General features: G+C 37.3%; 1 protein-coding gene across 4 annotated transcripts in view; it reads left to right on the forward strand.

The window, feature by feature from the left end:
- FAF1 (Fas associated factor 1) overlaps positions 1–25,523 on the forward strand; it is a 502,843-nt gene that overhangs the window by 39,337 nt on the left and 437,983 nt on the right. For 2 of the 4 annotated variants that reach the window (XM_043876171.1, XM_043876168.1), the window contains exon 2: positions 19,219–19,287. The exons of 1 other annotated variant lie outside the window; for it this stretch is intronic. Coding sequence is in view for 2 of the 3 variants with exons in the window: in XM_043876168.1 (XP_043732103.1) it covers positions 19,219–19,287 (69 nt within the window). In the remaining variant the exon portion in view is untranslated. Of the gene's footprint in view, positions 1–18,703; positions 18,815–19,218; positions 19,288–25,523 lie in introns of those variants that run through there. One more of the 4 variants, XM_043876167.1, reaches the window with a different exon arrangement.

The following is a 25,523-nucleotide window of genomic DNA, read 5'->3' on the forward strand; positions in this document are numbered from 1 at the left end:
GGACAAGCAGAAACTCGTGATAACTAAAGGCTTAGGCTCAGAATTATAATGCCGTATTTAGTTACACTCCATTTATACAATCAAGTCATAGATATAAGCCCCAAAGTTATCTTCCTACCATTGGTCTTCACTGGTCAACCTATCAGAAATTTCAGTTTTTATAATAATAATAATAAAAAATTATTATTAAATTTGCACATTCCCCTTGCTTTAATACTCAGTTTATTAACTATCTTAAATATATGTATGTATTTAAACTATATTTCTTGTTTATTGTCTATATCCTCCCTTTACAATGCATGTATAATGAAAGCAGGGTTTTCTGTATTTATTCACTGTATCCCCAGCCCTAATCCGGTGCCCAGAATGTAGTTGATTCTCCATAAATATTTGTTGAGTGAGTGAATGAAGGCATGGAGTGAGATAGGGTTAGGGAGACCAATCGTTCATTAAATTTTTCCCTAGTAGCTTTTGTTGTTGTTGAGGTATACCTTTAGTAATACAGTTTGATAAATTTCACCAAAAGTATTCTCATGAAACCATAGCTCCAATTAAAATAAAGAACACATCTGTCACCCTAAGAAGTTCTTTCATATCTCTGACCCATCAGTTCTTCATCTCCAGAAGCAATTATTGTCCTTATTTCTATCACCATAGATAAGTGTTTTCTAGTTTTGAATATCATGTATATGGAATCATGTAGCATATACATTTTGTATTTGCTACTTGAACTCAGTGTTTCTGAGATTTATCTGCATTGATGCATGTATCAGAAATTCACTATTTTTTTTTTTTTTTTTTACTACTGAGTAGTATTGTCGGACATGACTTGGTGACTGAACAGCAAGTATTATATTTTATGATTTCCTCTTCTTCGGCTCTAAAATCACTGTGGATTGTGACTGCAGCCATGAAATTAGAAGATGATTGTTTCTTGGCAAGAAAGCTATGACAAACCTGGACAGTGTGTTAAAAATCAAAGACGTCACTTTTCCAACAAAGGTGCCTATAGTCAAGGTTATGGTCTTTCCAGTAGTCACGTACAGTTGTGAGAGCTGGACCATAAAGAAGGCAGATGCCGAATAATTGAGGCTTTCGAATTGTGGTGCTGGAGAAGACTCTTGAGAGTCCCTTGGACAGAAAGGAGATCAAACCAGTCAATCTTAAAAGAAATCAACCTTGAATACTCATTGGAAATAGTGATGCTAAAGCTGAAGCTCCAGTACTTTGGCCATGTGATGCAAATAGCCAACTCATTGGAAAAGACCCTGATGTTGGGAAAAATTGAAGGCAGAAGGAGAAGAGGGCAACAGAGGATGATATGGCTGGGTGGTGTCACTGATGCAATGGACATGAACTTGGGCAAACTCCAGGAGATGGTGAGGGACAGAGAAGCCTAGTGTGCTGCAGTCCATGGGGTCACAAAGAGTCAGACACAACTTGGTGACTGAACAACAACGAGTATTCTATAAATATCTCGCATTTCATTTATCTCTTCACTTGTTAATGGATATTTGAGTTGTTAGTTACTTTTTGACTATCATGGATAAAACCGACCTAACATTCTTATGCAAATCTTTATATAAAGAGGAACTGAAGAGCATGTTGGTGAAAGCGAAAGAGGAGAGTGAAAAAGCTGGCTTAAAACTCAACATTGAAAAAACTAAGATCATGACATTTGGTCCCATCACTTCATGGCAAATAGATGGGAAAACAATGGGAACTGTGAGAGACTTTATTTTCTTGGCCTCCAAAATCACTGCAGATAGTGACTGCAGCCATGAAACTAAAAGATGCTTGCTCCTTGGAAGAAAAGTTGTAACCACCCTAGATAGCGTACTAAAAAGCAGAGACATGACTTTGCCGACAAAGGTCTTTCTAGTCAAAGCTATGGTTTTTCCAGTAGTCATGTATGAATTTGAAAATTGGACTATAAAGAAAGCAGAGCACCAAAGAATTGATGCTTTTGAACTGTGGTGTTGGAGAAGACTCTTGAGAGTCCCTTGGCCTGCAAGGAGACCCAACCAGTCAGTCCTGAAGGAGATCAGTCCTGAACAGTCATTGGAAGGACTGATGATGAAGCTGAAGCTCCCAATACTAATGTGAAGAACTGACTCATTGGAAAAGACCCTCCTGGTGGAAAAGATTGAAGGCAGAAGGAGAAGGGGACAACAGAGGATGACATGGTTGGATGGCATCACCAACTCGATGAACATGAGTTTGAGCAAGCTCCAGGAGTTGGTGATGGATAGGGAAGCCTGGTGTGCTGCACACAGAATAAGGACTCTGGAATTACTCCAGGGTTGGGAAAAATGTTTTAAATATTAAAGCAGTCTTCACAGACATAAAAAACAAATTTATGGTTACTAAAGGGGAAATGGGGTTGGAAGGAGGGATGAATTAGCAGATTGTCATTAACATATATACACTACTCTATATGAAGTAGGTAACCAACAAGAACCTAGTGTATAGCATAGGGAACTATACTGAATATTTTTCAATAACATATAAAGGAAAAGAATCTGAAAAGGAATCTTATCTGTCTATCTGGATCCTTGTGCTGTACACCTGAAACTAACATGATACTATAAATCAACTCTTTGTTCTTGTTTAGTCACTAGGTCATGTCCCACTCTTTGTGACCCCATGGACTGCCGCAAGCCAGGCTTTGCTGTCCATTACCATCTCCCTGAGTTTGCTCAAACTCAAATCCATTGAGTTGGTGATGCCATCAAACCATCTCATCCTCCATCGCCCTCTTCTCCTGCCTTCACTCTTTCCCAGCATCAGGGTCTTTTCCAGTGAGTTGGCTCTTTGCATCACGTGGTCAAAGTATTGAAGCTTCAGCTTCAACACCAGTCCTTCCAATGAATATTCAGGACTGATTTCCTTTAGCCTTGACTGGTTTGATCTCCTTGGAGTCCAAGGGCCTCTCAAGAGTCTTCTCCAGCACCATAGTTCGAAGGCATCAGTTCTTCAATGCTCAGCCTTCTTTGTGGTCCAGCTTTCACATCTGTCCATGACTACTGAAAAAACCATAGCTTTGACAGTATGGACTTTTGTCGCCAAAGTAATGTCTCTGCTTTTTAATACACTGTCTAGGTTTGTCATTGCTTTTCTTCCAAGGAGCAAGTGTCTTTTAATTTCATGGCTTCAGTCACTGTCCACAGTGATTTTGGAGACCAAGAAAATAAATTCTCTCACTGTTTCCATTGTTTCCCTATCTATTTGCTATGAAGTGATGGGACTGGATGTCATGATCTTAGTTTTTTAAATGGTGAGTTTAAGCCAGCTTTTTCACTGTCCTCTTTGACCTTCATCAGGAGGTTCTTTAGTTCCTCTTTGCTTTCTGCTATAAGGGTGTTGTCATTTGCATATCTGAGGGTTATTGATATTTCTTCCAGCAATCTTGATTCCAGCTTGTGATTCATCCAGCCTGGCATTTCCATGATGTACTCTGCATAAAAGTTAAATAAGCAGGGTGACAACATACAGCCTTGGTTTACTTCTTTCACAATTTTGAACCAGTCCATTGTTCATATCCGGTTCTAACTGTTGCTTCTTGACCTGCATACAGATTTCTCAAGAGGCAGGTCAGGTGGTTTGGGATTCCCATCTCTTTTAAGAATTTTCCACAGTTTATTGTGATCCACACAGTCAAAGGCTTTAGCATGGTCAATGAAGCAGAAATAGATGTTTTCTGGAATTACCTTGCTTTCTCTGTGATCCAGCGGATGTTGGCAGTTTGATCTCTGGTTCCTCTGCCTTGTCTAAATCCATCTTGTATGTTGGAAGCTCACGGTTCATGTACTGTTGAAGCCTAGCTTGAAGGATTTTGAGCATTATCTTGCTAGCATGCAAAATGAGTGCAGTTGTATGGCAGTTTGACCATTCTTTGGCACTGGAATGAAAACTGACCTTTTCTGGTCCTGTGGCCACTGTTGAGTTTTCCAAATTTGCTGGCCTGTCGAGTGCAGCACACTGGGCTCTTACTAGATATATGACTCACAAATATTTTTCTCTCCTCATGTAGGTTGCCTTTTCATTCTCTTGTTAGTGCTCTTTACCACACAGATACTTTTATTTTTATGAATTTTAGTATTTGCTTTTTAAGTTTTGTTGCTTATTGTTTAAATGTCATGTCTAAGAACTCATTACCATAGCTAAGGTCTTGAAGATATACCCTTTAATTTTTTTCAAAGAGTTTAATGTTTTGAGGTCTTATATATATGTTGTTAATTCATTTTGAGTCAATTGTTGTGTATGGTGTACAGTAGGGGTCCAGATTCATTATTTTACATGTGATATGGATATCGTTTTCTTAGCACTATTTGTGGAATAGACTGTTCTTTCCCTATTGAATTGCTTTTGCACACTTTTAAGAAAGCAGTTGTTGATAGATATATGTGTTCAGTTTTGGACTCTCAGTTCTTTTTAACAGTAAGTTTTGAAATAGGGAAGTGTGAGTCTTTCATGTCTTTCTTTTCCCAAGGTTATTATAACTATTGTGGATTCCTTGCTGTTCTGTATGAATTTGAGGATTGGGTTTTCCATTTCTACAAAAAAAGCTGTTGGAATTTTGATAGGGATTGCATTGAATTTGTAGATTACTTTGGGTACTCTTGATGAAAGTAAATTTTAGAATCTGTGAACATTTGATGTCTTTTCACTTATTTAGGTCTTTTAAAATTTCCTTTAATCATATTTTGTAGTTTTCACTGTACCAATCTTTAACTTCCTTGGTTAAATTTATTCCTAGATGTTTTATTCTTTTAGACCACATCATAAAGAGAATTATTTTTCTGAGAACTTTTTCAGATTGTTCTTTGCTAGTGTATATAGCAAATATAACTGAGTTTTGTGCATTGATCTTTTATCCTTCAACTTTGCTGAATTTATTAGCTCTCATGATTGTTTGGGGTGTGTGTGTGTGTGTGTGTGTGTGTGTGTGTGTGTGTGTGAATTCCTTAGGATTTTGTATATGATCTTGTCATCTGGGAATATGGATAGTTTCGCTTCTATTCCAGTTTTGATGTTTTTTCATTTCTTTTTCTTGCCTAATTGACCTGCTAGAATTTTCTATATAATGTTGCATAGAAATGGCATAAGTGGGCATCCTTATCTTGTTCTTGATCTTAGGGTAAATAAAAGCTTTTAGTCTTTCATAATTGAGTATGATTTAGTTCTGAGATTTTCATAAGTGTCTTTTATCATGTTAAAGAAGTTCCTTTTTATTCATAGTCTAAGTATTTTTATCATGAAAGGTTGTTGGCTTTTCAGATTCTTTTTCTGCACCATTTGAACAGATCATATTTTTTTGTTTGTTTTGTTTTTCCTTCAGCTTATGAATGTGGTATAATGATTCCTCTTTGTTGAACCCCCTTGCAATCCTGTAATATTCCACTTGATCATGCCTTATACTCCTAATATGTGGTTTATTCCATACTGCTGGTATTACACTGAGGGTTTTTTCACCTTTATCTGTAACCTATATAGGTCTCTAGTTTTCTTTGCTTGTGCTCTGTTTGTCTGACTTTGTTATCAGGGTCATAGTGACCTCATAGACTGACTTAGGAAGTGTTTCCTCTTCAGTTTTTTGGAAATGTTTCAGAAGAATTTGTATCAATTCTCTTAATGATTGGTAGAATTTAATAGTGAGGCCATCTCATTCTTGTCTTTTCTTTGTTGGAAGCCTTTAGATTACCCTTTTGATTGCTGATGCAATCTTTTTGCTTGTTGTAAGTCAATTTGAATTTTCTATTTTTTTCTTGAGTCAATTTCGATAGTTTGTTTTTTAGGGATTTTTCCATTTCATCTGGGATACCTAATTCATTTTCATATAATTGTTCATAACATTATTTTTATATTTTTATTTGTATGAAGTCAGTAGTGATATCCCTACTTTCACTTCTGACTTTAGTAATTTGAGTCTTCTCTCTTTTATTCTTCGTCTAGCTAGAAGTTTGTCAATTTTGTTAGTCTTTGTGAAGAAACAACGTTTGGTCTTGTTAATTTTATCTGTCTTTTATTCTGTATTTTATTAATTTTTACTCTAATTTTATTGTTTTCTTCCTTTTTCTGGCTTTGGGTTTAGTTCCTTTTCTGTTCCTTAAGGTATAAAATTAGATTATTGGCTTGAGATCTTTTGTTTTTTAAAATGAAGATATTTATAGCTGTACATTCATTTTTGGTAGTGAAAAAATCTTTTGTATAATTTTAGTGTTTGAAAATTTATTGAAACTTGTTTTGTGGCTTTGTAGAATGTGTTATCCTAGAGAATATTCCATATGCGCTAAAGAAAAATTCATATTTCTGTTGGGAGTGGAGTGTTCTGCAAATGTGTATTATATCTAGTTGGCTTATAATATTTTTCAAGGTTTTTATTTCATTATTGATCTTCTTTCTAGTTGTTCTGTACCATAGTGATGGTAGAGTATTAACATCTCCAGCTATTATTGTGTAACTGTTTCTCCTGTCAAAAAATTCTGTCAATTTTCTCTTAGTACATTTTGGAGGCTCTGTTATTATTATCTGTATGTTTGTTGTTTTTATATCTTCTGAGGGTTGTCCCTTTTATCAATATATAATACCCTTTTAATTATCCTATAATTTTTTTAAAATTTAAAGCCCATTTTATCATATTGGTACAACCACCCAAGCTCTCTTTTGGTTAGTGATTGCCTGCATATCTTTCTGTCCTTTTACTTTCCACCTAGTTTTGTCTTTGAATCTGAAGTTAGTCTCTTGCAGATCACCTTTAGTTGAGTCATGTCTTTTTATTACTTCTGCTAATCTTTGCCTTTTAGTTGGTGTGTTTAATCCACTTATACTTAAAATAATAACTGATAAAGAAACATTTAATTGTGCCATTTTACTGTTTTTTTAATGTGTTATCTCTCCCTACCCGCTGCCCTGTTTCTTCATTATTGCCTTTCATGTTTGACTTTTTTATATTGTACTGATTTGATTCCTTTCTGATTTCCTTTTTGGTATATTTTTAAGTTTTTCTATTTTGAATTAATACCAGCTTCAGCAGTATACAGCTATGCTTCTATCTCTCTTCCTTTATGCTGTAATCACATGTTATGCCTTTATATATTATGTGCCCATTAACATCAATTTATAGTTATTGTTTTGTGCATTTTTCTGTTAAATCATATAGAAAAAAGAGGAGTTACAAATGAAAAGCACAGTAATACTGGCTTTAATATTTACCTGTTTACCAGTGTTTTTATTTCTTTGTATAGCTTCCAGTGACTGTCTAGTGTCTTTTCATTTCCCACTTAGCATTTCTTGAAGCGTAGATCCAGTAGTGACAGTCTCCTTCAGCTTTTGTTTATCTAGGAAAATATTACTCAGTTTTCTTCCTTTGGTTCACAGTTTTAGTTTTTCACTTTAAATATGTTATCATACTGTCTCCTAACCTTTACATTTTCTGATGAGAAATTAGCTTTTAATCTTATTGAGGATTCCTTATACATGAAATACTTTTCTCTTGTTATTTTTAAGGTTCTTTTTGGCTTTTAATAGCTTAATCATGGGCTTTCCTGGTGACTCACTGGTAAAGAAGCCACCAGCAGTGCAGGAGATGTGGGTAGGCATGGGTTTGATCCCTGGCTCGGGAAGATCCCCTAGAGGAGGAAAGGGCAACCCGCTCCAGTATTCTTGCTGGGAAAATCCCATGGACAGAGGAACCTGGCAGGCGACAGTCCATAGGGTCACAAAGAGTTGGATATGACTGAGCAACTGAGCATGCACAGCTTAATCATAATGTGTTTTGCTATGGGTGTCTTTCATTTATCCTTCTTGGAACATATTGAACTTAATGAATATGTGGTTTCTTATCTTTGGTCAAATTTAGGAAGTTTTTTAGGATGTTTTCAGCTATTATTTCATCAAATATTTTTCTCTTCTTCCTTTTCCTTCTGAGACTCCATGTTCTGCATGTACCGGTACACTTATTGGGGTCCCATATTATCTCTTGGGCTCTGTTCATTTTTCTTTGTGTTTCTGAGACTGGATAATTTTAGTTGGCCAATCCTTAAGTTCTCTGATCTTTCTTGTGCCTGCCTAAAGTTGCTCTTAAAATCCTGTAGCTAATTTTTCATTTCAGTTATTGTACTGTTCAGTTCTAGATTTTTTTGTTGTTGTTTTGTAAAATAATCTTTATCTATTTATTGATATTCTCTATTTGTTCACACGTCATCTTTCTGGTTTTCATTAGTTCTTTTTTTATGGTTTTTATTGAGTTTTTTGAGCGTATTTCAGATAGTGATTAAAAGTCTTTCTCTAGTAAGTCTGATTTCTGTTCTTTCCTTATAGATAGTTTCTATTTGTTTCTCCTTTGAATGGACCATCCTTTTTGTTTACCTGCATGTGTCATAATTTTTTTTGAAAAGTGGCATTTAAAATACTGTAGCTTGGTAACTTGGGAAATAAGACTCTTCCCCATTACTCATGGCTTGTTTTTGTTGCTTTCTGTGGGTTGTAGTTTTCTGTTTGTTTAGTGACTTTATAAACTATTTTTGTAATTTATTTGGTTATGAGTGGTTTCTGTCTTAATCTGCTAAGGCTACTGAAACAAAATACCAAATAACAGAAATCTATTTTTGCACAGTTGTGAAGGCTAGAACTCTGAGATCATGGTGCCGGCACAATTGAATTCTGATAACTCTCTTCTGACTTGCAGATGACCACCTTCTCCCTTTCTTCTTCCATGGCCTTGAGAGACAGATGAGGGAACTAGAGCAAGCTCTCTTTGTCTCTTATAAGGGGCACTAATCCTATCATGAGGGCTCCAACTTTATGACCTTGTCTAAACCTAACACGGTGGTGTGATCACTCACCTAGAGCCAGACATCCTGGAGTGTGAAGTCATATGGGCCTTAGGAAGCATCGCTATGAACAAAGCTAGTGGAGGTGATGGAATTCCAGCTAAGCTATTTCAGATCCTTAAAGATGATGCTGTTCAAATGTTGCACTCAATATGCTAGCAAATTTGGAAAACTCAACAGTGGCCACAAGACTGGAAGAGGTCAGTTTTCATTCCAATCCCAAAGAAAGGCAATGCAAAAGAATGTTCAAGCTATGCACAATCACACTATTCTCACATGCTAGCAAAGTGATGCTCAAAATTCTCCAAACTATGCTTCAATAGTACATGAACCGAGAACTTCCAGATGTTCAAGCTGGATTTAGAAAAGGTGGAGGAACCAGAGAACAAATGCCAATATCCAATGGATCATAGAAAAAGCAAGAGAATTCCGTAAAAAATCTGCTTCATTGAGTATGCTAAAACCTTAGACTGCGTGGTTTACAACAAACTGTGAAAAATTCTTGAAGAGGTGAGAATACCAGACCACCTTACCTGTCTCCTGAGAAACCTGTATGCAGGTCAAGAAGCAACCGTTAGAACCAGACATGGGACAATGGACTGGTTCAAAATTGGGAAAGCAGTACGTCAAGGCTGTATATTGTTACCCTGCTTATTTAACTTGGATGCAGAGTACATCATGCTAAATACTGGGTTGGATGAAGCACAAACTGGAATCAGGATTGCTGGGAGAAATATCAGTAACCTCAGGTATGCAGATGACACCACCCTCATGGCAGAAAGCAAAGAGGAACTAAAGAACCTCTTGACGAGTGTGAAAGAGGAGTGTGAAAAAGCTGGCTTGAAACTCAGCATTCAAAGAACTAATATCATGGCATCCAGTCTCATCACTTCATGGCAAATAGATGGGGAAACAATGGAAACAGTGAGAGACTTTTTATTTCTTGGGCTCCAAAATCACTGTAGATGGTGATTACAGCCATGAAATGAAAAGGTGCTTGCTCTTTGGAAGAAAAAACTATGACCAACCTAGATAGCATATTAAAAAGCAAAGACATTACTTTACCAGTGAAGCTCCGTCTCGTCAAAGCGATGGTTTTTCCAGTAGTCTTGTATGGATGTGAGAGTTGGGACCATAAAGTAGGTTGAGTGCTAAAGAATTGATGCCTTCTAACTGTGATTTTGGGGAAGACTTGAGAGAGACTTGCAGAGAGATCAAACCAGTTAATTCTAAAGAAAAGCAGTCCTGAGTATTCTTTGGAAGACCTGATGCTCAAGCTGAAGTTCCAATACTTTGGCCACCTGGATGGGAAGAGCCGATTGAGTAGAAAAGACCCTGATGCTGGGAAAGATTGAGGGCAGGAGGAGAAGGGGACGACAGAGGATGAGATGGTTGGCTGGCATCACCTACTCAATGGACATGAGTTGGAGCAAGCTTCAGAAGATGGTGAAGGACAGGGAAGTCTGGTGTGCGGCAGTCTGTGTGGTCTCAAAGAGTCGGACAAGACTGAGCAACTGAAGAACAACAAAACCTAATTACCTTCCAAAGGCTCATCCCCATGCATCATCACACTGGGCCTTAGGACTTCAGCATATAAGTTTGAAAGGGGTTAGGAGGATATAAACATTTTGTGTGTAACAGTATCTGAAATCTCTTTTTCTTTAGCTGTGACCTGCTAATGTTATGAGAGAGATTTCCTGAACACCTAGAGTAACAAAGAAAATAAGAAGAAAGAGAGAAAACGAAGAAAGGAAATTCTTCCCTAGTCTTTGCAGGCTGGCTCTGTGTTGGGGCGCTCTAACACTCAGCTGGGTTGTGTGAAACTCCATGTTAGCCTTTATTTCCTGCTTATGCTAAGCCTAGAGATGAGCCAGTAGTTTTCTGTGAGTAGGTGTCTTACCTTGGACATGTGCATGTCCTTCTGAATTCCCCAAATGTTTTTCAGTGCCCTAATTTCCCAAAGAAATTCACTTTGCAGCTTTTTCTCCAGATTTTAGACGTCTTATTTCACTTAACTGTAATATTTTGTCCCAAAAGGCAGTGAATTTTATTTTTTTTTTCTTTTAAAATATTTATTTTTATTTACTTATTTGATTCTGCTGGGTCTTAGTTGTGGCACGTGGAATCTTTAGTTGCACCATATAAACTCTTAGTTGTGGCATAAGGGCTCTAGTTCCCTGCCCAGATATTGAACCATGGACCCACCCTTATATGGGGAGCACAGAGTCTTAGCCCCTGGACCACCAGGGAAGTTCTGGTAGTGGATTTTTCATTTTCTTTAAATTTTTTTCAAAGAATTGCCCCTTGATAGCTACTTTTCTGTCTGAAGAGATGCAAATTGATCAAAGGAGAGTGCCTTCAATCAGTCCTTGAGATAGCCCCACACAGGTCACAATAGACAGACAAATTCTTTGAAAACAAAGTATACTCTGCTCCCTGTAGAACTAGGATCGAGGGTCCAACCATTGGAATGTGGGCTAGTGCATTCAAGATTGTTATTGACCCAAGAATGAAGAAGGGGGAAATAAAAATGCCTTAAGGTTTTCATACTGTTTTTAAGTCACCTTTATCTTGTTTCAGTATTTGCTTGGTTGACATAAAGCTTTCACCACTTTCCAGAGTTTTGGCAAATTTGATTCTGACAGTTTTTGCTCAGTTGATGTATGTTTCTATGGAGGGATGGGCTCTTAGAACTACCTCCTCCACTTTTTTCTTTTTTTGAAGAAAACTAGTGTCATTAAAGAGGTATATTTTTGCTTGTGCTTTCTGGTTATTTCTGTGGTTAGACTTGCTCTCTCCTCCTGTAGTTTTTCTTTCTACTTCCTCCTGTGTAACTTTTGCTCTGTCTTAACTGTCAGTTCGGGTCAGTTCAGTCGATCAGTCGTGTCTGATTCTTTGCGACCCCATGGACTGCAGCACGCCAGGCCTCCCTGTCCATCACCAACTCCTGGAGTTTACTCAAACTCTTGTTCATTGAGTCGGTGATGCCATCCAGCCATCTCATCCTCTGTGGTCCCCTTCTCCTCCCACATTCAATCTTTCCCAGCATCAGGGTCTTTTCAAAGGAGTCAGTTCTTTGCATCAGGTGACCAAAGTATTGGAGTTTCAGCTTCAACATCAGTCCTACCAATGAACACCCAGGACTGATCTCCTTTAGGATGGACTGGTTGGATCTCCTTGCAGTCCAAGGGACTCTTTTTAAGAGTCTTCTCCAACACCACAGTTCAAAAGCATCAATTCTTCTGCGCTCACCTTCCTTTGTAGTCCAACTCTCACATCCATATATGACTACTAGAAAAACCTTGGCCTTGACTAGACAGACCTTTGTTGGCAAAGTAATGTCTCTGCTTTTTAATATGCTGTGTAGGTTGGTCATAACTTTTCTTCCAAGGAGTAAGCGTCTTTTAATTTCATGACTGTAGCCACCATCTGCAGTGATTTTGGAGCGCCCCAAAATAAAGTCTGCCACTGTTTCCACTGTTTCCCCATCTATTTGCCATGAAGTGATGGAACTGGATGCCATGATCTTAGTTTTCTGAATGTTGAGCTTTAAGCCAACTTTTTCACTCTACTCTTTGACTTTCATCAAGAGGCTCTTTAGTTCTTCTTCACTTTCTACCATAAGGGTGGTGTCATCTGCATATTTGAGGTTATTGATTTTTCTCCTGGCAGCTTTGATTCTAGCTTGGGCTTCATCCAGTCCAGTGTTTCTCATGATGTACTCTGCATATAAGTTAAATAAACAGGGTGACAATATACAGCCTTGATGTACTCCTTTTCCTATTTGGAACCAGTCTGTTGTTCCATGTCCAGTTCTAACTGTTGCTTCCTGACCTGCATACAGATTTCTCAAGAGGCAGGTCAGGTGGTCTGGTATTCCCATCTCTTTCAGAATTTTCCACAGTTTGTTGTGATCCACACAGTCAAAGGCTTTGGCATGGTCAATGAAGCAGAAATAGATGTTTTTCTGGAACTCTTTTGCTTTTTCGATGATCCAGCGGATGTTGGCAATTTGATCTCTGGTTCCTCTGCCTTTTCTAAAACCAGCTTGAACATCTGGAAGTTTACAGTTCATGTACTGCTGAAGCCTAACTTGGAGAATTTTGAGCATTACTTTATTAGCGTGTGAGATGAGTGCAATTGTGTGGTAGTTTGAGCATTCTTTGTCCTTGCCTTTCTTTGGGATTGGAAGGAGAACTGACCTTTTCCAGTCCTGTGGCCACTGCTGAGTTTTCCAAATTTGCTGACATATTGAGTGCAGCACTTTCACAGCATCATCTTTCAGGATTTGAAATAGCTCAACTGGAATTCCATCACCTCCACTAGCTTTGTTTGTAGTGATGCTTCCTAAGGCCCACTTGACTTCACATTCCAGGATGTCTGGCTCTAGGTGAATGATCACACCATCGTGATGATCTGGGTCGTGAAGATCTTTTTTGTACAGTTCTTCTGTGTATTCTTGCCACCTCTTCTTAATATCTTCTGCTTCTGTTAGGTCCATACCATTTCTGTCATTTATCGAGCCCATCTTTGCATGAAATGTTCCCTTGGTATCTCTAATTTTCTTGAAGAGATCTCTAGTCTTTCCCATTATGTTGTTTTCCTCTATTCCTTTGCATTGATCACTGAGGAAGACTTTCTTATCTCTCTTTGCTGTTCTTTGGAACTCTGCATTCAAATGGGAATATTTTTCCTTTTCTCCTTTGATTTTCTCTTCTCTTCTTTTCACAGCTATTTGTAAGGCCTCCTCAGACAGCAGTTTTGCTTTTTTGCATTTCTTTTTCTTGGGGATGGTCTTGCTCCCTGTCTCCTTTACAGTGTCACCAAGTTCCTTCCAAAGTACATCAGGCACTGTGTCTATCAGATCTAGTCCCTTAAATCTATTTCTCACTTCCACTGTATGATCGTAAGCGATTTGATTTAGGTCATACGTGAATGATCTAGTGGTTTTCCTTACTTTCTTCAATTTAAGTCTGAATTTGGCAATAAGGAGTTCATGATCTGAGCCACAGTCAGCTCCCGGTCTTGTTTTTAGTAGCTTTTATTAGTCCTTTGGATTATTCCTGTCTCTTCCTGTAGCTTAAAATGAAGATTCCATTTTAAAATGTGTTACTTGTTTTGCTTTTTTATGTAATTTAGGATTTACGCTGTTCCTTTACTCTCCAGAATTCCCTCTTGATGTTTGTAGTCAGCCCCTATTCCCACCTGATAACCCTGGTAATCATTAGTATGTTTCCTGTTCTTATAACTTTGCCTTTTCTATAATGTCATATAAATGAAATCATATAGTGTGTAGCCTTTTGAGTTTGGCTTTTACATAACAGTTGAAATTTATCCACATTGTTTTGTGCCGTTAATAATTTGTTCATTTTTGTTGCTAAGTCATCTTCTAATGTATGAATGTACTTTGAAGGCTATTTGCGGTGTGTTGTGTTTTCAGTGATTATAAATAAAGCTGTTATAAACATGTGTAATTTTCATATGAACATAAGTTTTTATTTCTTTTGGATAAGTACTTAGGAGTGGAATTACTGTTTCATAACTTTCTAAGAAACTGCTAATCTGTTGGCACTGCTTTTCAAAGTGGCTATATAATTTTGCTTCCAGCAGTGTAGGAGAGTTCCAGTTCTTCTGCATTCTTCCCGTCACTTGATATTGTTTGTACTTTGGGTTTTTGTCACTCTACTGTATGGATATTATATCTCTCTGTTTTGCATTTCCCTTATGACTAATGATGTTGAATATTTTTTCATGTTCTTATTCTCATGTATAGTTTCATTAGTAAAGTTTCTGTTAAAGTATTTTGCTATTGTATAAAGTGAATTTTAAGAATTTAAAATTCTTATATTCTGGTTATTCATCTTCTGTTACATGTATTTAGCAGATATTTTCTCCCAGTGTGTGGCTTGCCTTTTCCTTCTCTTTTAACAGTGCCTTTCAAAGAGCAGTAGTTATTTTTTTTCAAAACTTTTCTTTATTCTTTTTTGCCTGCACTGTGACACTTTCAGAATCCAGTTCCCCAGTCAGGGATCAAACATGGGTCCTCAGCAGTAAAAGTCCTGAGTTCTAACCACTGGACTGCCAGGGAATTCGTGAGCAGTCAGTCAGTCAGTTCAGTTGCTCAGTTGTGTCTGACTCTGCGATCCCATGGACTGCTGCTTGCCAGGCTTCCCTGACCATCCATCACCAGCTCCCAGAGCTTGCTGAAACTCATGTCCATCGAGTTGGTGATGCTATCCAACCATCTACATCTCTGTCGTCCCCTTTTCTCATGAGCGGTAGTTCTTTTATTTTTTTTTTCCAGTATCTTTTTTTTTTTTAAACTTTTTATTGGCATATAGCTGATTAACAATATTATGATTGTTTTAGGTGAACAGTGAAGGGGCTCAGCCATACATATCCATGTATCCATTCTCTTCCAAACTCCCCTCCCATCCAGGCTGCCACATAACTTTGAGCAAAGTTCCCTGTGTTATACAGTAGGTTTTTGTTGGTTATTCATTTTAAATATAGCAGTGTGTATTTATTGATCTCACACTCTGTAACTATCCCTTCCTTCATCCTTCCCCCTGACAACTATAAGTTTGTTCTCATTAAGTCTGTGAGTCTCTTTCTGTTTTGTAAGTTTATTTGTATCATTTCTTTTTAGGTTCCACATATAAATGATGTCATATGATATTTCTCCTTCTCTGTCTGACTTATTTCACTCAGTATGACAATCTCTAGGTCCATCCGTGTTGCTGCAAATGACATTGTTTCATTCTTTTTAATGGCTGAGTAAGAACTATATATATGTATATATACACCTTTTTTATCCATTCCCCTATTGATGGACATTTAGGTTCCTTCCATGTCTTGGCTATTGTTAACAGTGCTGCAGTGAACATTGGGGTGTATATATCTTTTTGGATCATGTTTTTCTCTGGATATATCCCAGGAATGGATTGCGGGGTCATATGATAGCTCTGTTTTTAGTTGTTAAGCAACCTCCACACTGTTCTCCATGACGGCTGTACCAATTTACGTTCCCACCAAGAGTATAGGAGGGTTCCCTTCTCTCCACACCCTCTCCAGCATTTATTGTTTGTGAATTTTTTGATGATAGCCTTTCTGGCTGGTGTGAGGTGATATCTCATTGTCACTTTGATTTGCATTTCTCTGACAAGTAGTGATGTTTGACATCTTCTCGTGTGCCTCTTGGCCATCTCTTTGTCTTCTTTGGAGAAATGTCTGTTTTGGTCTTCGTGAGTGGTAGTTCTTAATAAAGTCCATTTTATCAGGTTTTTGGCTTGTACTTTTGCTTTTGTATCTAAATGTCACGGAGATTTCCTTCTATGTTTTCTTCTTAGTATAGCATTAGAAATAGAATGAATCATATATATAATAAATTTTTTTAGTGTCCACATTAAGAAACAGAAAAAATAAACAGGTAAAATAAATTTAAGTGTGTTTTATTCAAACCAATATATTTTATTTTTTATAATTTCGTTTATTTATTTAGGCTGTGCTGGGTCTTTGTTGCTGCGTGGGCTTTTCTCTAGTTGTGGGGAGCAGAAGCTACTCTCACTGAGGTGCGTGAGCATCTCATTGTGGTGGCTTCTGTTGTGGAGCATGGGCTCTAGGGCGCGTGGGTTTCGATAGTTGCAGTTCCTAGGCTCTAGAGCACAGATTCAGTAGTTGTGTTGTGTGGGCTTAGCTGCTCTGCAGCATGTGGAATATTCTCTGACCAGGGGTCTAATCCTGTCTCCTGTATTGGCAGGTGGACTCTTTACCACAGAGCCACCAGGGAAGCCTTTAAGCCAATATACTTTAAACGATTATTTCAACATTTGTTCATTAGAAAAATTATTAATGAGATACTTTCCATTTTAATCTTTATACTAACTCCTACGCTGGTATGTATTTAACACAACACATCTTAACTCAGTTGAACTACATTTCAAGGGCTCACCAGCCATATGTGTGGAGTAGCTACCATATCCAACAGTACAAATTTAGAGGCTTTGTAGTTTGGGGTTTTACTTTATGTCTGTTACTTATTTATTTATTTAGATATGTATGTATTTGTTTATTTTCCACTGTATTTGTTAATAATATAAAAAAAGTTAAAATAATTCATTCTCAGTTCTCCAGTGGCTCTTATTCCTCCTTTTTGCCCATTCAACTCCGACCTCTTTCCTTGGGGCCAGTTCAAAACTGAATCTGTTCACTGCCATTTTCATAGACAACAACAAGTGCCACGGATGTAGGGAAAGAAGGTTGGGAGTGGGCAACAGTACTGTCTAGGTTCTACCCAAAGATAGGCCAGGGGGAGATTCACAGAATTCAAGCAAAAGGGTTGGTGACCTCACAGAGATGTAATCTTAAGTAAAATGGGCTGAAGAGGATATAAAAGAAAGAAAGAAACTGAAAGTGAAGTCACTCAGTCGTATCTGACTCTTTGCGACCCCATGGACTGTAGCCTACCAGGCTTCTTCGTCCATGGGATTTTCCAGGTAAGAATACTGGAGTGGGTTGCCATTTCCTTCTCCAGGAGATCTTCCCGACCCAGGGGTTTGAACCTGGGTCTCCTGCAGTATAGGCAGCCGCTTTACTGTCTGAGCCACTGGGGAAGTCGAAGAGGACATAGGGTAGGCCCATCTGACACTTAGAGGACACCTCTTGGGCCTGTGTCAGACCCAAAGAAACTGGCACTAGAAGAATGGGGAGGACCAGAAAGGCAGTCTTGTGTAAAGTTTCATAATTTTTCCATGTTGGGAGGTGGGAAAAGTCTAGACAGTACAGTGGCCTCACTCAGTTGGGCAGAAGAGTTCTATACTGTTGAAAGTGACAAAGATTGTGTGAACACTGAGAACGGCTATGAGCGGACGCACAGTTTCACAAAGTATACTGACCAGAGACCATAGTGGTGGGGATCATGCTGTTGGTGCAGAAACTATGAAACTTGAAAACATGAAGTATAGCCATTCAGAGAGTATGACTACCAGTCATTCAAACTTGACCTGGGATTGGACCACCTGGTCAGTTTCACAGAGCAGCTGACACTATTGGGTGTAGGGGTTGTGACATATAAAGAACTTAAAAAACAAGCAGCTAGAAGGGAACTGCCCTATGCCTCTCAGGAATTAAGGGCAACCCTGGAGGCTGGGTGGACAGATGAATAAGAAACAGCACCAAAGAAGTTTCCTGTTCAGCAGTCATTGGCTAGGGTGAAGAGGATCCACGAGGCAGTTGAACGAAGATGGGATCCTGAAAATGAGTCTCTGGAGGCTCGATCAGAAGTATGTACACTGCACACCAGTGATGAAACACAACTTTGGACCCCAAATGGGGGAAGTGGCCATGGGAGTGGGTGTCACTGACTGGTTGTTGGAATAGCCCCACACTAGCCATTACAGGGCCACAGGGAAGTATATGGCTGGTAGGTGACAGAGGGCCGTGGGAAGGCACAGTCTCACAGAGGGGGTCCATTGATGCCTGCGTGGTAGAAGTAAAAGAGCTAAGTCCCCATATGAACAGTGGACCTTTTTGGCAAAGCGTCAGCAGACAGGGCAGTTGAATCTTGCCTTTCATAACCTGGGGTCCATCCATGGATGGGCAGGTATTCTTAGTAAGAGACCAGCTCGTGAAACTTCGAGGATTTCTCCGCTTTTTGTAAAAGCCTCCCTGGAGGGATGCCTGTGGCCTGGTCCAGGAAAAGGCAGTTCAGCATTGGCCCCCTACCAGCTGTGACCACGTGAGCTAGATCTGAGGCTTAACCCTTCTCCCTGCCCCAGGGAGGAGATGGGAGACTGAGCAATGCTGGAATCATCGTGAAGAGCTGACTTGGAGTCACCAGGGTTTTCCTTGCCATGACGGGAGGGCCTTGAAGGCTAGGTAGTCTGATGGACTTTCAGCCCTCTCCAGTCTCCTCCTGCTCTGGCAATGAGGGCTGCTGCTGCTGCTTTCCTTTCAGCATTGTGGTTCTGGCAGTGGCTACTGTGAGTATTTTGTCTGTTATTATTTTGAGTTAATTTTTGAATAAAGTGCAAAGTATGGATCAAAGTTCTTTTTTTTTAAACACATGATTGTTCATCAGAAGCTGTTTAATAGAAGTTGTCCTGGGCCAATAGAGATGTAGTGATCACCCTGGGCTCCAATCAGCATTTAAACATACTTTATTACTTTATTGTCTTTTACTTCAGTGTAATGTTAAGTTATATTGTAGTGAACAATTTTCAAACCATCTGTGTAAAATGCTTAGAAGTGTTAGGCATTTAGTGTCTTGGCTTTGTCCATATACCTGTTCAGACTTAAATTGCACATTATGCTGTTTATTTCTTTCAATGCTAATTAACCTCTCCATTCCCAAAATTCTATCTAAAATTCTTAACTTTGTTTTCAGGCATGTACTGGCATTGAAAACATTGATGAAGCTATTACATTGCTTGAACAAAATAATTGGGACTTAGTGGTAAGTGCTTTTTTCTTTTTTCCAGCTTTATTGAGATACTTGAGAAACAAGATTGTGTAAGTGTAAAGTGTACAATGTGATGATTTGATGTACATATATATTGCAAACTGGTCACTGTAAGGGTAGTTAACACATTATTCTTTCAGCAACTTTCAACTATATAATACAGTATTGTAACTATAGTTACCATGCTGTACATTGGACCCCCAGAACTTATTCATGTTAAAACTGGAAGTTTGTAACCTTTTGACCACCTTCACCATTCTCCACCCACACCTAGCAACTATCACTTTACTCTGTTGTTATGATTTGGTTTTCTTTGTAGGTTACACATATAAGTGAAATCATGCAGTATTTGTCTTTCCCTGTCTGACTTATTTTAAGTGCTTTTTTCTTTATTTGGGCTTCTCTGGTGGCTAGGATGGTAAAGAATCTGCCTGCAGTGCAGGAAATGGGGGTTCGATCCCTGGGGCAGGAAGATCCCCTGGAGGAGGAAATGGCAACCCACTCCAATTTTCTTGCCTGGAGAATTCCATGGACCAAGGAGCCTGGTGGGCTGTAGTCCATAGGGTCGCAAAGAGTTGAATACAACTGAGCAACTAACTCTTTATCTTGACAATGAAATTTTATGAATTCTGGAATGTCTTTAGCATTACTTATAGGTGGTTCAGCATATCATACATGGTCCATCTATAATTCTAATCTGAATGAGGACAATCTGAATGTCATATATATAATATGAAGTTCATATTTAGTTCAGTATTAAATTGCTAAATTATTATGAAATCTTAGGTAATTTCAATTATCTTTGAACTTCTCTTACTGTATATTAAGCTTCATTTTCCCTGTAGTATTGTGGTAGAGATGTTTGGAAGGAGAGGGAAGTCAAACTTGTTGAATGTCTGAATAAGTCTACTTGATGTTTCTGCTTCTCTTGGGGTGGAGGTGGGGGGCCTCACTGATGATTACTCTTTTCTAAAGCTATTAAAGAAGTGGCATTGTGCTGTGGCTTTCCTTATGGACTTCAGGCAGTTTATTATAGAAGTGGTTTAGTTTTTTTTTTGTTTTTGGAGAGGGGTTGGGCAGTAACTCAGAAGGCAAGGCCCAGCATAGCACTGCACACTGACAAAATTGTATTTTATTTACAATTGCAAAGCAAACTAAAAATAAATTATACAGTAGTGTAGGAACAGTGTTGGTTGTGTTGGGATGACACATATCTCTCAGTGCCTTTGAAATCCTAAAGAAGTCTAAATTAGAATTTTGAAGAAATGTTAATTTTCAAAAGTCGAAACTCAAGGTAATAATAGAGCTGAGATTAGATACGTAGCTATGTTCAAGTCCATACATAGATTTATATAATTAATTATCTGTGTGTTTTGTGTAGATTTGCCACTATTAATTTATAAAGGCTAAATTAATAATCACATTTAATTCCATCATTTAGAGATAGTTATTGTTTAACTTTTTTGTGTATGTTATTCCAGAATGTTTTATTTTAATTATATGATTAAAATTTTTTTTTAATGCAAATTAGAGTTTTCTACTCCTACCGTTTTGTAGTCTTGAGTTTTTCACTGAATGGGCTATCATGAATGTCTTTCTGTTTGAGTAAATGTGACCGTTCATCATTCTTTCTAATGTTTAATGTTTGGCTGATGCTTTATGGTGTGGTTATAGCAGAGTAATTTGACCAGTCAGTCTTATGCTGTTAGATAGTTAGAATTTCTGTGATATTTTGGAATTATATATGTTAGAGGACATTCTTGTACATTCATCCTTGCATATTCAACCTACTGTTTTCCTGGAAGACAGTGAATAAATTCAGTTAGTAATTTGAGTTTCTGGGTCAAATTATATACATATTTTTAGTCTTTTGGATGATTATAGTTATATTACCTTCCAGATTGGTTGTGCTAATTTAAATTTCTACTGACTTATATACATTTTTAGGATTGCCTGTTTCATTATCTTATTTTTTCATGTTTTAGCACTTGTCAAAGTTTATAAATATTTGTATGGCCTGACTTCAAAACCATGCTTTCACCACTGTGATTTTCTTAACAAAGCATGATAGAGGTGACATATTCCTGATTTCTATGTGGTGGAAGGGGGAAAGGACAGTAGCTTATTTGAAATAATATCACCAGGTTTCTTGTCTTGCAACTTCTTTTGCAATAGCAAGAACACTGCTTTATTTAGTATGTATATTTTTAGAGTATCTCTTGGAGAGACTGATGCAAATTACTGGTTAAGGTTAAAAATCTCACCAAGCCACTCATGCGTGGTACTGGAGTAAAGGGAGGTTGTATATTGGGAGTAATGGACTATAGGTCTTTGAAGTAAGAATTACCATTTTTGGGGGAATGGCTATAAGTTCTTTCCTGTCTGCTTCATATTGGTCTGTTTCATTAGTTTTGAAGGTTAAATTCTTACTGAATCTGGCTATTTTCTCAACCCAATAATCTAGAATATTGCAAGAGGAGGATTTTCCCAGGTAGTTAAATAATGGAATGGTACAGGAATTCTCCAACTGTGAGTTAAAACTTGGAAAAATATTCAAATAGCATTTGGGCTAAAAACAGTGATGCTGTCTTTCTGCAGAAATGCAGTCTTATACTTTGTTGGGCCCAAACATCCTTTGTTGGGTTATCTTTCACAGTTTTAAACTGGCTTTTTTTTTTTGAAATATTTGTCTTAGCTGGCTTTTCTTTGCACATAATCCACTTTTATTTACAGTAAACGATACCTGTGCTGTATAACTATCTTACTCTGTAAAAGTTCTCATTTACCTTGTTTTTATGTAGAACTCACTTTACATTGAGGCTTTTAATGAACGAAGCAAGTATTTTGAATAATGCATTACTAGTTCAAACTTTCATTAGGATGATGAAACTTTTTATGTGGTGTTTTATTTATATATTTTGTCTGCATTATATTTTGTGTTTTTAAATTATGATTATCACTGCTTTGTATTTTATGGGCCTTGTGGAAGTGGTTGCATAGTTTAAGTTGTTAACTTAGGACATGTTTGTATTTCAGATTTGCTATACGTATCAGTTAGACATCTCCTCCAGTGTTTTTGTGCATATTTTACTAGAGATGTGGAGAGGAATGTAAGTTAGGCATCACGGTTTGGAATTGTAATGAAATTTAAAAAGTCCAGTAACAGAAAACTCATTCTGTTGGTACTGAATGCTTACAGTTTACCCAGATTTATGTGCAATACAATGGAAGCTTAAAAACATGTTAACACTATATGGTGTCTGAAGTGTACTGAAAAATTGATAAGACAGGTGGTCTTTTATACATGCATATTATACTCAGAAATGGGTATAATTTCCTGAAAAAGTAATGATTGCAAATATTGTTGCCATTTTATAGATTTAAACATACAAATAAAAAAGAACTTTGTATGAAAGCCCAGTCCTAGCAACTTTAATTGTTAGTCACTTTCTCTGATCCTGTACATTATTTTCATTATATAGCTATCCACAGAGCAGTGCTTCCAAACCCAGTGTTTTAAGTGTCCTACAATTGACTGCTTATTTTGGGGGCAACTGCAGGTTGGCTTATATATGCTAAATTCTGAAAACAAAATAACATCAACTTTAATAATATTGGTAAGCATCTTGAGATACTGATCCACTTGATGTGAATCCTATAGTATTACTCCCCGTATCTCTCTATTTCAGACTACATTTTTCACGTTGTTCTGCATTTTTAGTTAAGATTAATGTCATTGCAGTGATTCCTTCTTTGCAGACAAGTATTTTCAATGTACATCCAGGAAGGTGAATACCTAAGGAAGAATTATTAGCATTGAATTAGAATCTTTTACCAAAGAATTGCCTTCTTACATGGAAACATGCTGCATGATCACTATGTATTATAAATTATAAATCTGGGCTCCAGTATTGACCCACTGCTCATATTCTGTTTTCAGTATAGAAGATTTTGGGCCAATGGAGAGTAGTAGTCTGTGCAGCTTGTGTTTATTTTGAGTAATCAAAATACGAGGCTATGAGGCAGCTAACTATCATTGCATTCATCTTGAATCAAGGACTCTGACTTTCAAACTTCTTGTTACAATTTTATTCAGTGTGGTCTAGGCCAAGTTACTTCTCTTTGAGCATCATATAAAATTAAGGAATTTGGACTAGTTTATACTCAAGATCTCTGAAACATTAAATATTTATGAAGAGTCTACTTATGTCTTAATTTCTAATAATATTCTATAAAAACAGTCAATTATGAATTATAGTACAAGTAAATATTTTAATGGAACTTTATAAGTTTGAAACACTTGTGCATACTATCATTTTGATTAATCCTTTTAACAGCTTTATGACATAGATAATGGACAAGATGCTGTGCTAGTTGTTTCATGGAAGGTCTATACATATGAAACTCCTTCAATAAATTAATATTTCCACTGAGCTCTGTGAGATCCAGGGGAAGCTATTTGATGTATACTTAATAACCCAATGCTGAGTGAAACAAAGTACAAGTAAACATTAACCTAGCCATACTGCATTTTAAGTACTCCGTGCTCTTTGGAAATGATTTTTGAACTTTGCACTCAGTTTCTGCTCTAATTTGCTGCCTGTGCTGACATAGCTGCTTTGTTGAAGAAAGGCTGTATTCAGAGTGCTTGTATTTATCTTTAACTACATGTCCCAACATAGGGCAAAAGTGAAGCAAATCAGCGTGTCCAATTTTGGATCATTACTGAATTTCTAGTCTTCAAAGATAATTTTGTATTAATAGAAGTTTATAGTAAAGACAGTAAATCTAAAGTGTCAAACCCAAGGAAAATTATGCACACAATCTGTCTCATTTTGAGATTCACTGAGGTGCTTTGAGACATTTCCATTCCACTAATTTTCACTTTTGAAGAAATGTGTTTTAATAATTATCCTGAAATGCGATAGAACAATTTCTTCTTCCACCTTACTCAAGATGTGGCTATAGAGTTCCTCGAATGTGCATTGCTTTGCTACTTTATACAGTGTATGAACACCTGCAGTTTTATGAATGAACTAGTCTAACCAGTGACATAATGAGTCTCTGTCATCGTCAGAAAGCAGCCAAGCATTGAGTGCTGGGCTTCATCAGTGGCCATTAGGCACTGGCTTATATTTGCACAGATCTTTGCTGTGACAAAAGAGATTTTACTGTGAAGGAATACCTCATCATATCAGTGTCTCCTCCTTTGCTGTAGCCTTCTTTGTTTCCCTTGTTTTATGGGACTGTAAGCCCTTTAAAATTCTACAGAAGTTTTCAGTTTCTCAGTTTGTAATCTGACCATCATCCACCCACCTCTACCTTCTCTCCTTTTACTGAGGGTCTGCTTTGTGCTAGGTGTCGTGTCAAGTGATTTACCTACATTATTTCATGTAATCTTCCCAGCAGGTAGATATTATCTTTAAGGTGGGTAGATAGATATTATCTTTATTTTATAGATGAGAAACTGAGGCCCAGTGCTTTAAGTAAATTGTTCATGCTCACTCAGCTAATAAGGGGTAAAAACTGTGGTTTTTGAACTCGGGTTTCCCCTTTAAAATTTTAATAGCTTTAATATTGTAGTTTTAAGGTTACTAGATTTTCTGTAGTGTATTAATCTTTTCTGAACTCCTGTACTTCTCTGTCACTCACAGCTTATTTCACGTTGTCAAATGAAAGAGCTTTTGCTATAATTACATAATGGTAATTGAAATATGTTTATGCTCTGATTTCAAATAGGTTCTAATATTCTGGAGGAAAGAAAGTATGTTTCTTATTAATTTTGTTGTAGCATATGGTAGTTGCTTACTAAAATATTTGACTGATAATTATTGTTAGCATACTTATTTTTAAGTCTATTTTCCATTTCCATTATTTGGATATTGGAAAAGTCTTTGCTATTCAGACTTGTGACTCTTATTGCTGTCAGTCTTCCTTATCTGGCAAACATAAGATTTGAGGAAAGAGGGAAAGAGGGAGGCCCAGTTATATAAGGAATAGATTGGACTGATTTCATTATCTTGCAAATAAAATTTAGATGGTTTCTACCTGCTGTGGCTTTTTGAGAAATATTATTCACAAAGAAATCCTTTTCTTTGCAAGTTTTTTTCTTGGCATTTCAAAAATAATTTTTTCTCTCCTGTTTATTTCTGGTTGTACCATTCTACTGTAAAGAAAGCTCTAATCCAACCTATTTGAAGTTTTTTTTTTTCTTTTTCTATTTGAAGTTT

Source organism: Cervus elaphus, chromosome 20 (genome assembly GCF_910594005.1).
Source record: "Cervus elaphus chromosome 20, mCerEla1.1, whole genome shotgun sequence".
Taxonomy (NCBI): domain Eukaryota; kingdom Metazoa; phylum Chordata; class Mammalia; order Artiodactyla; family Cervidae; genus Cervus; species Cervus elaphus.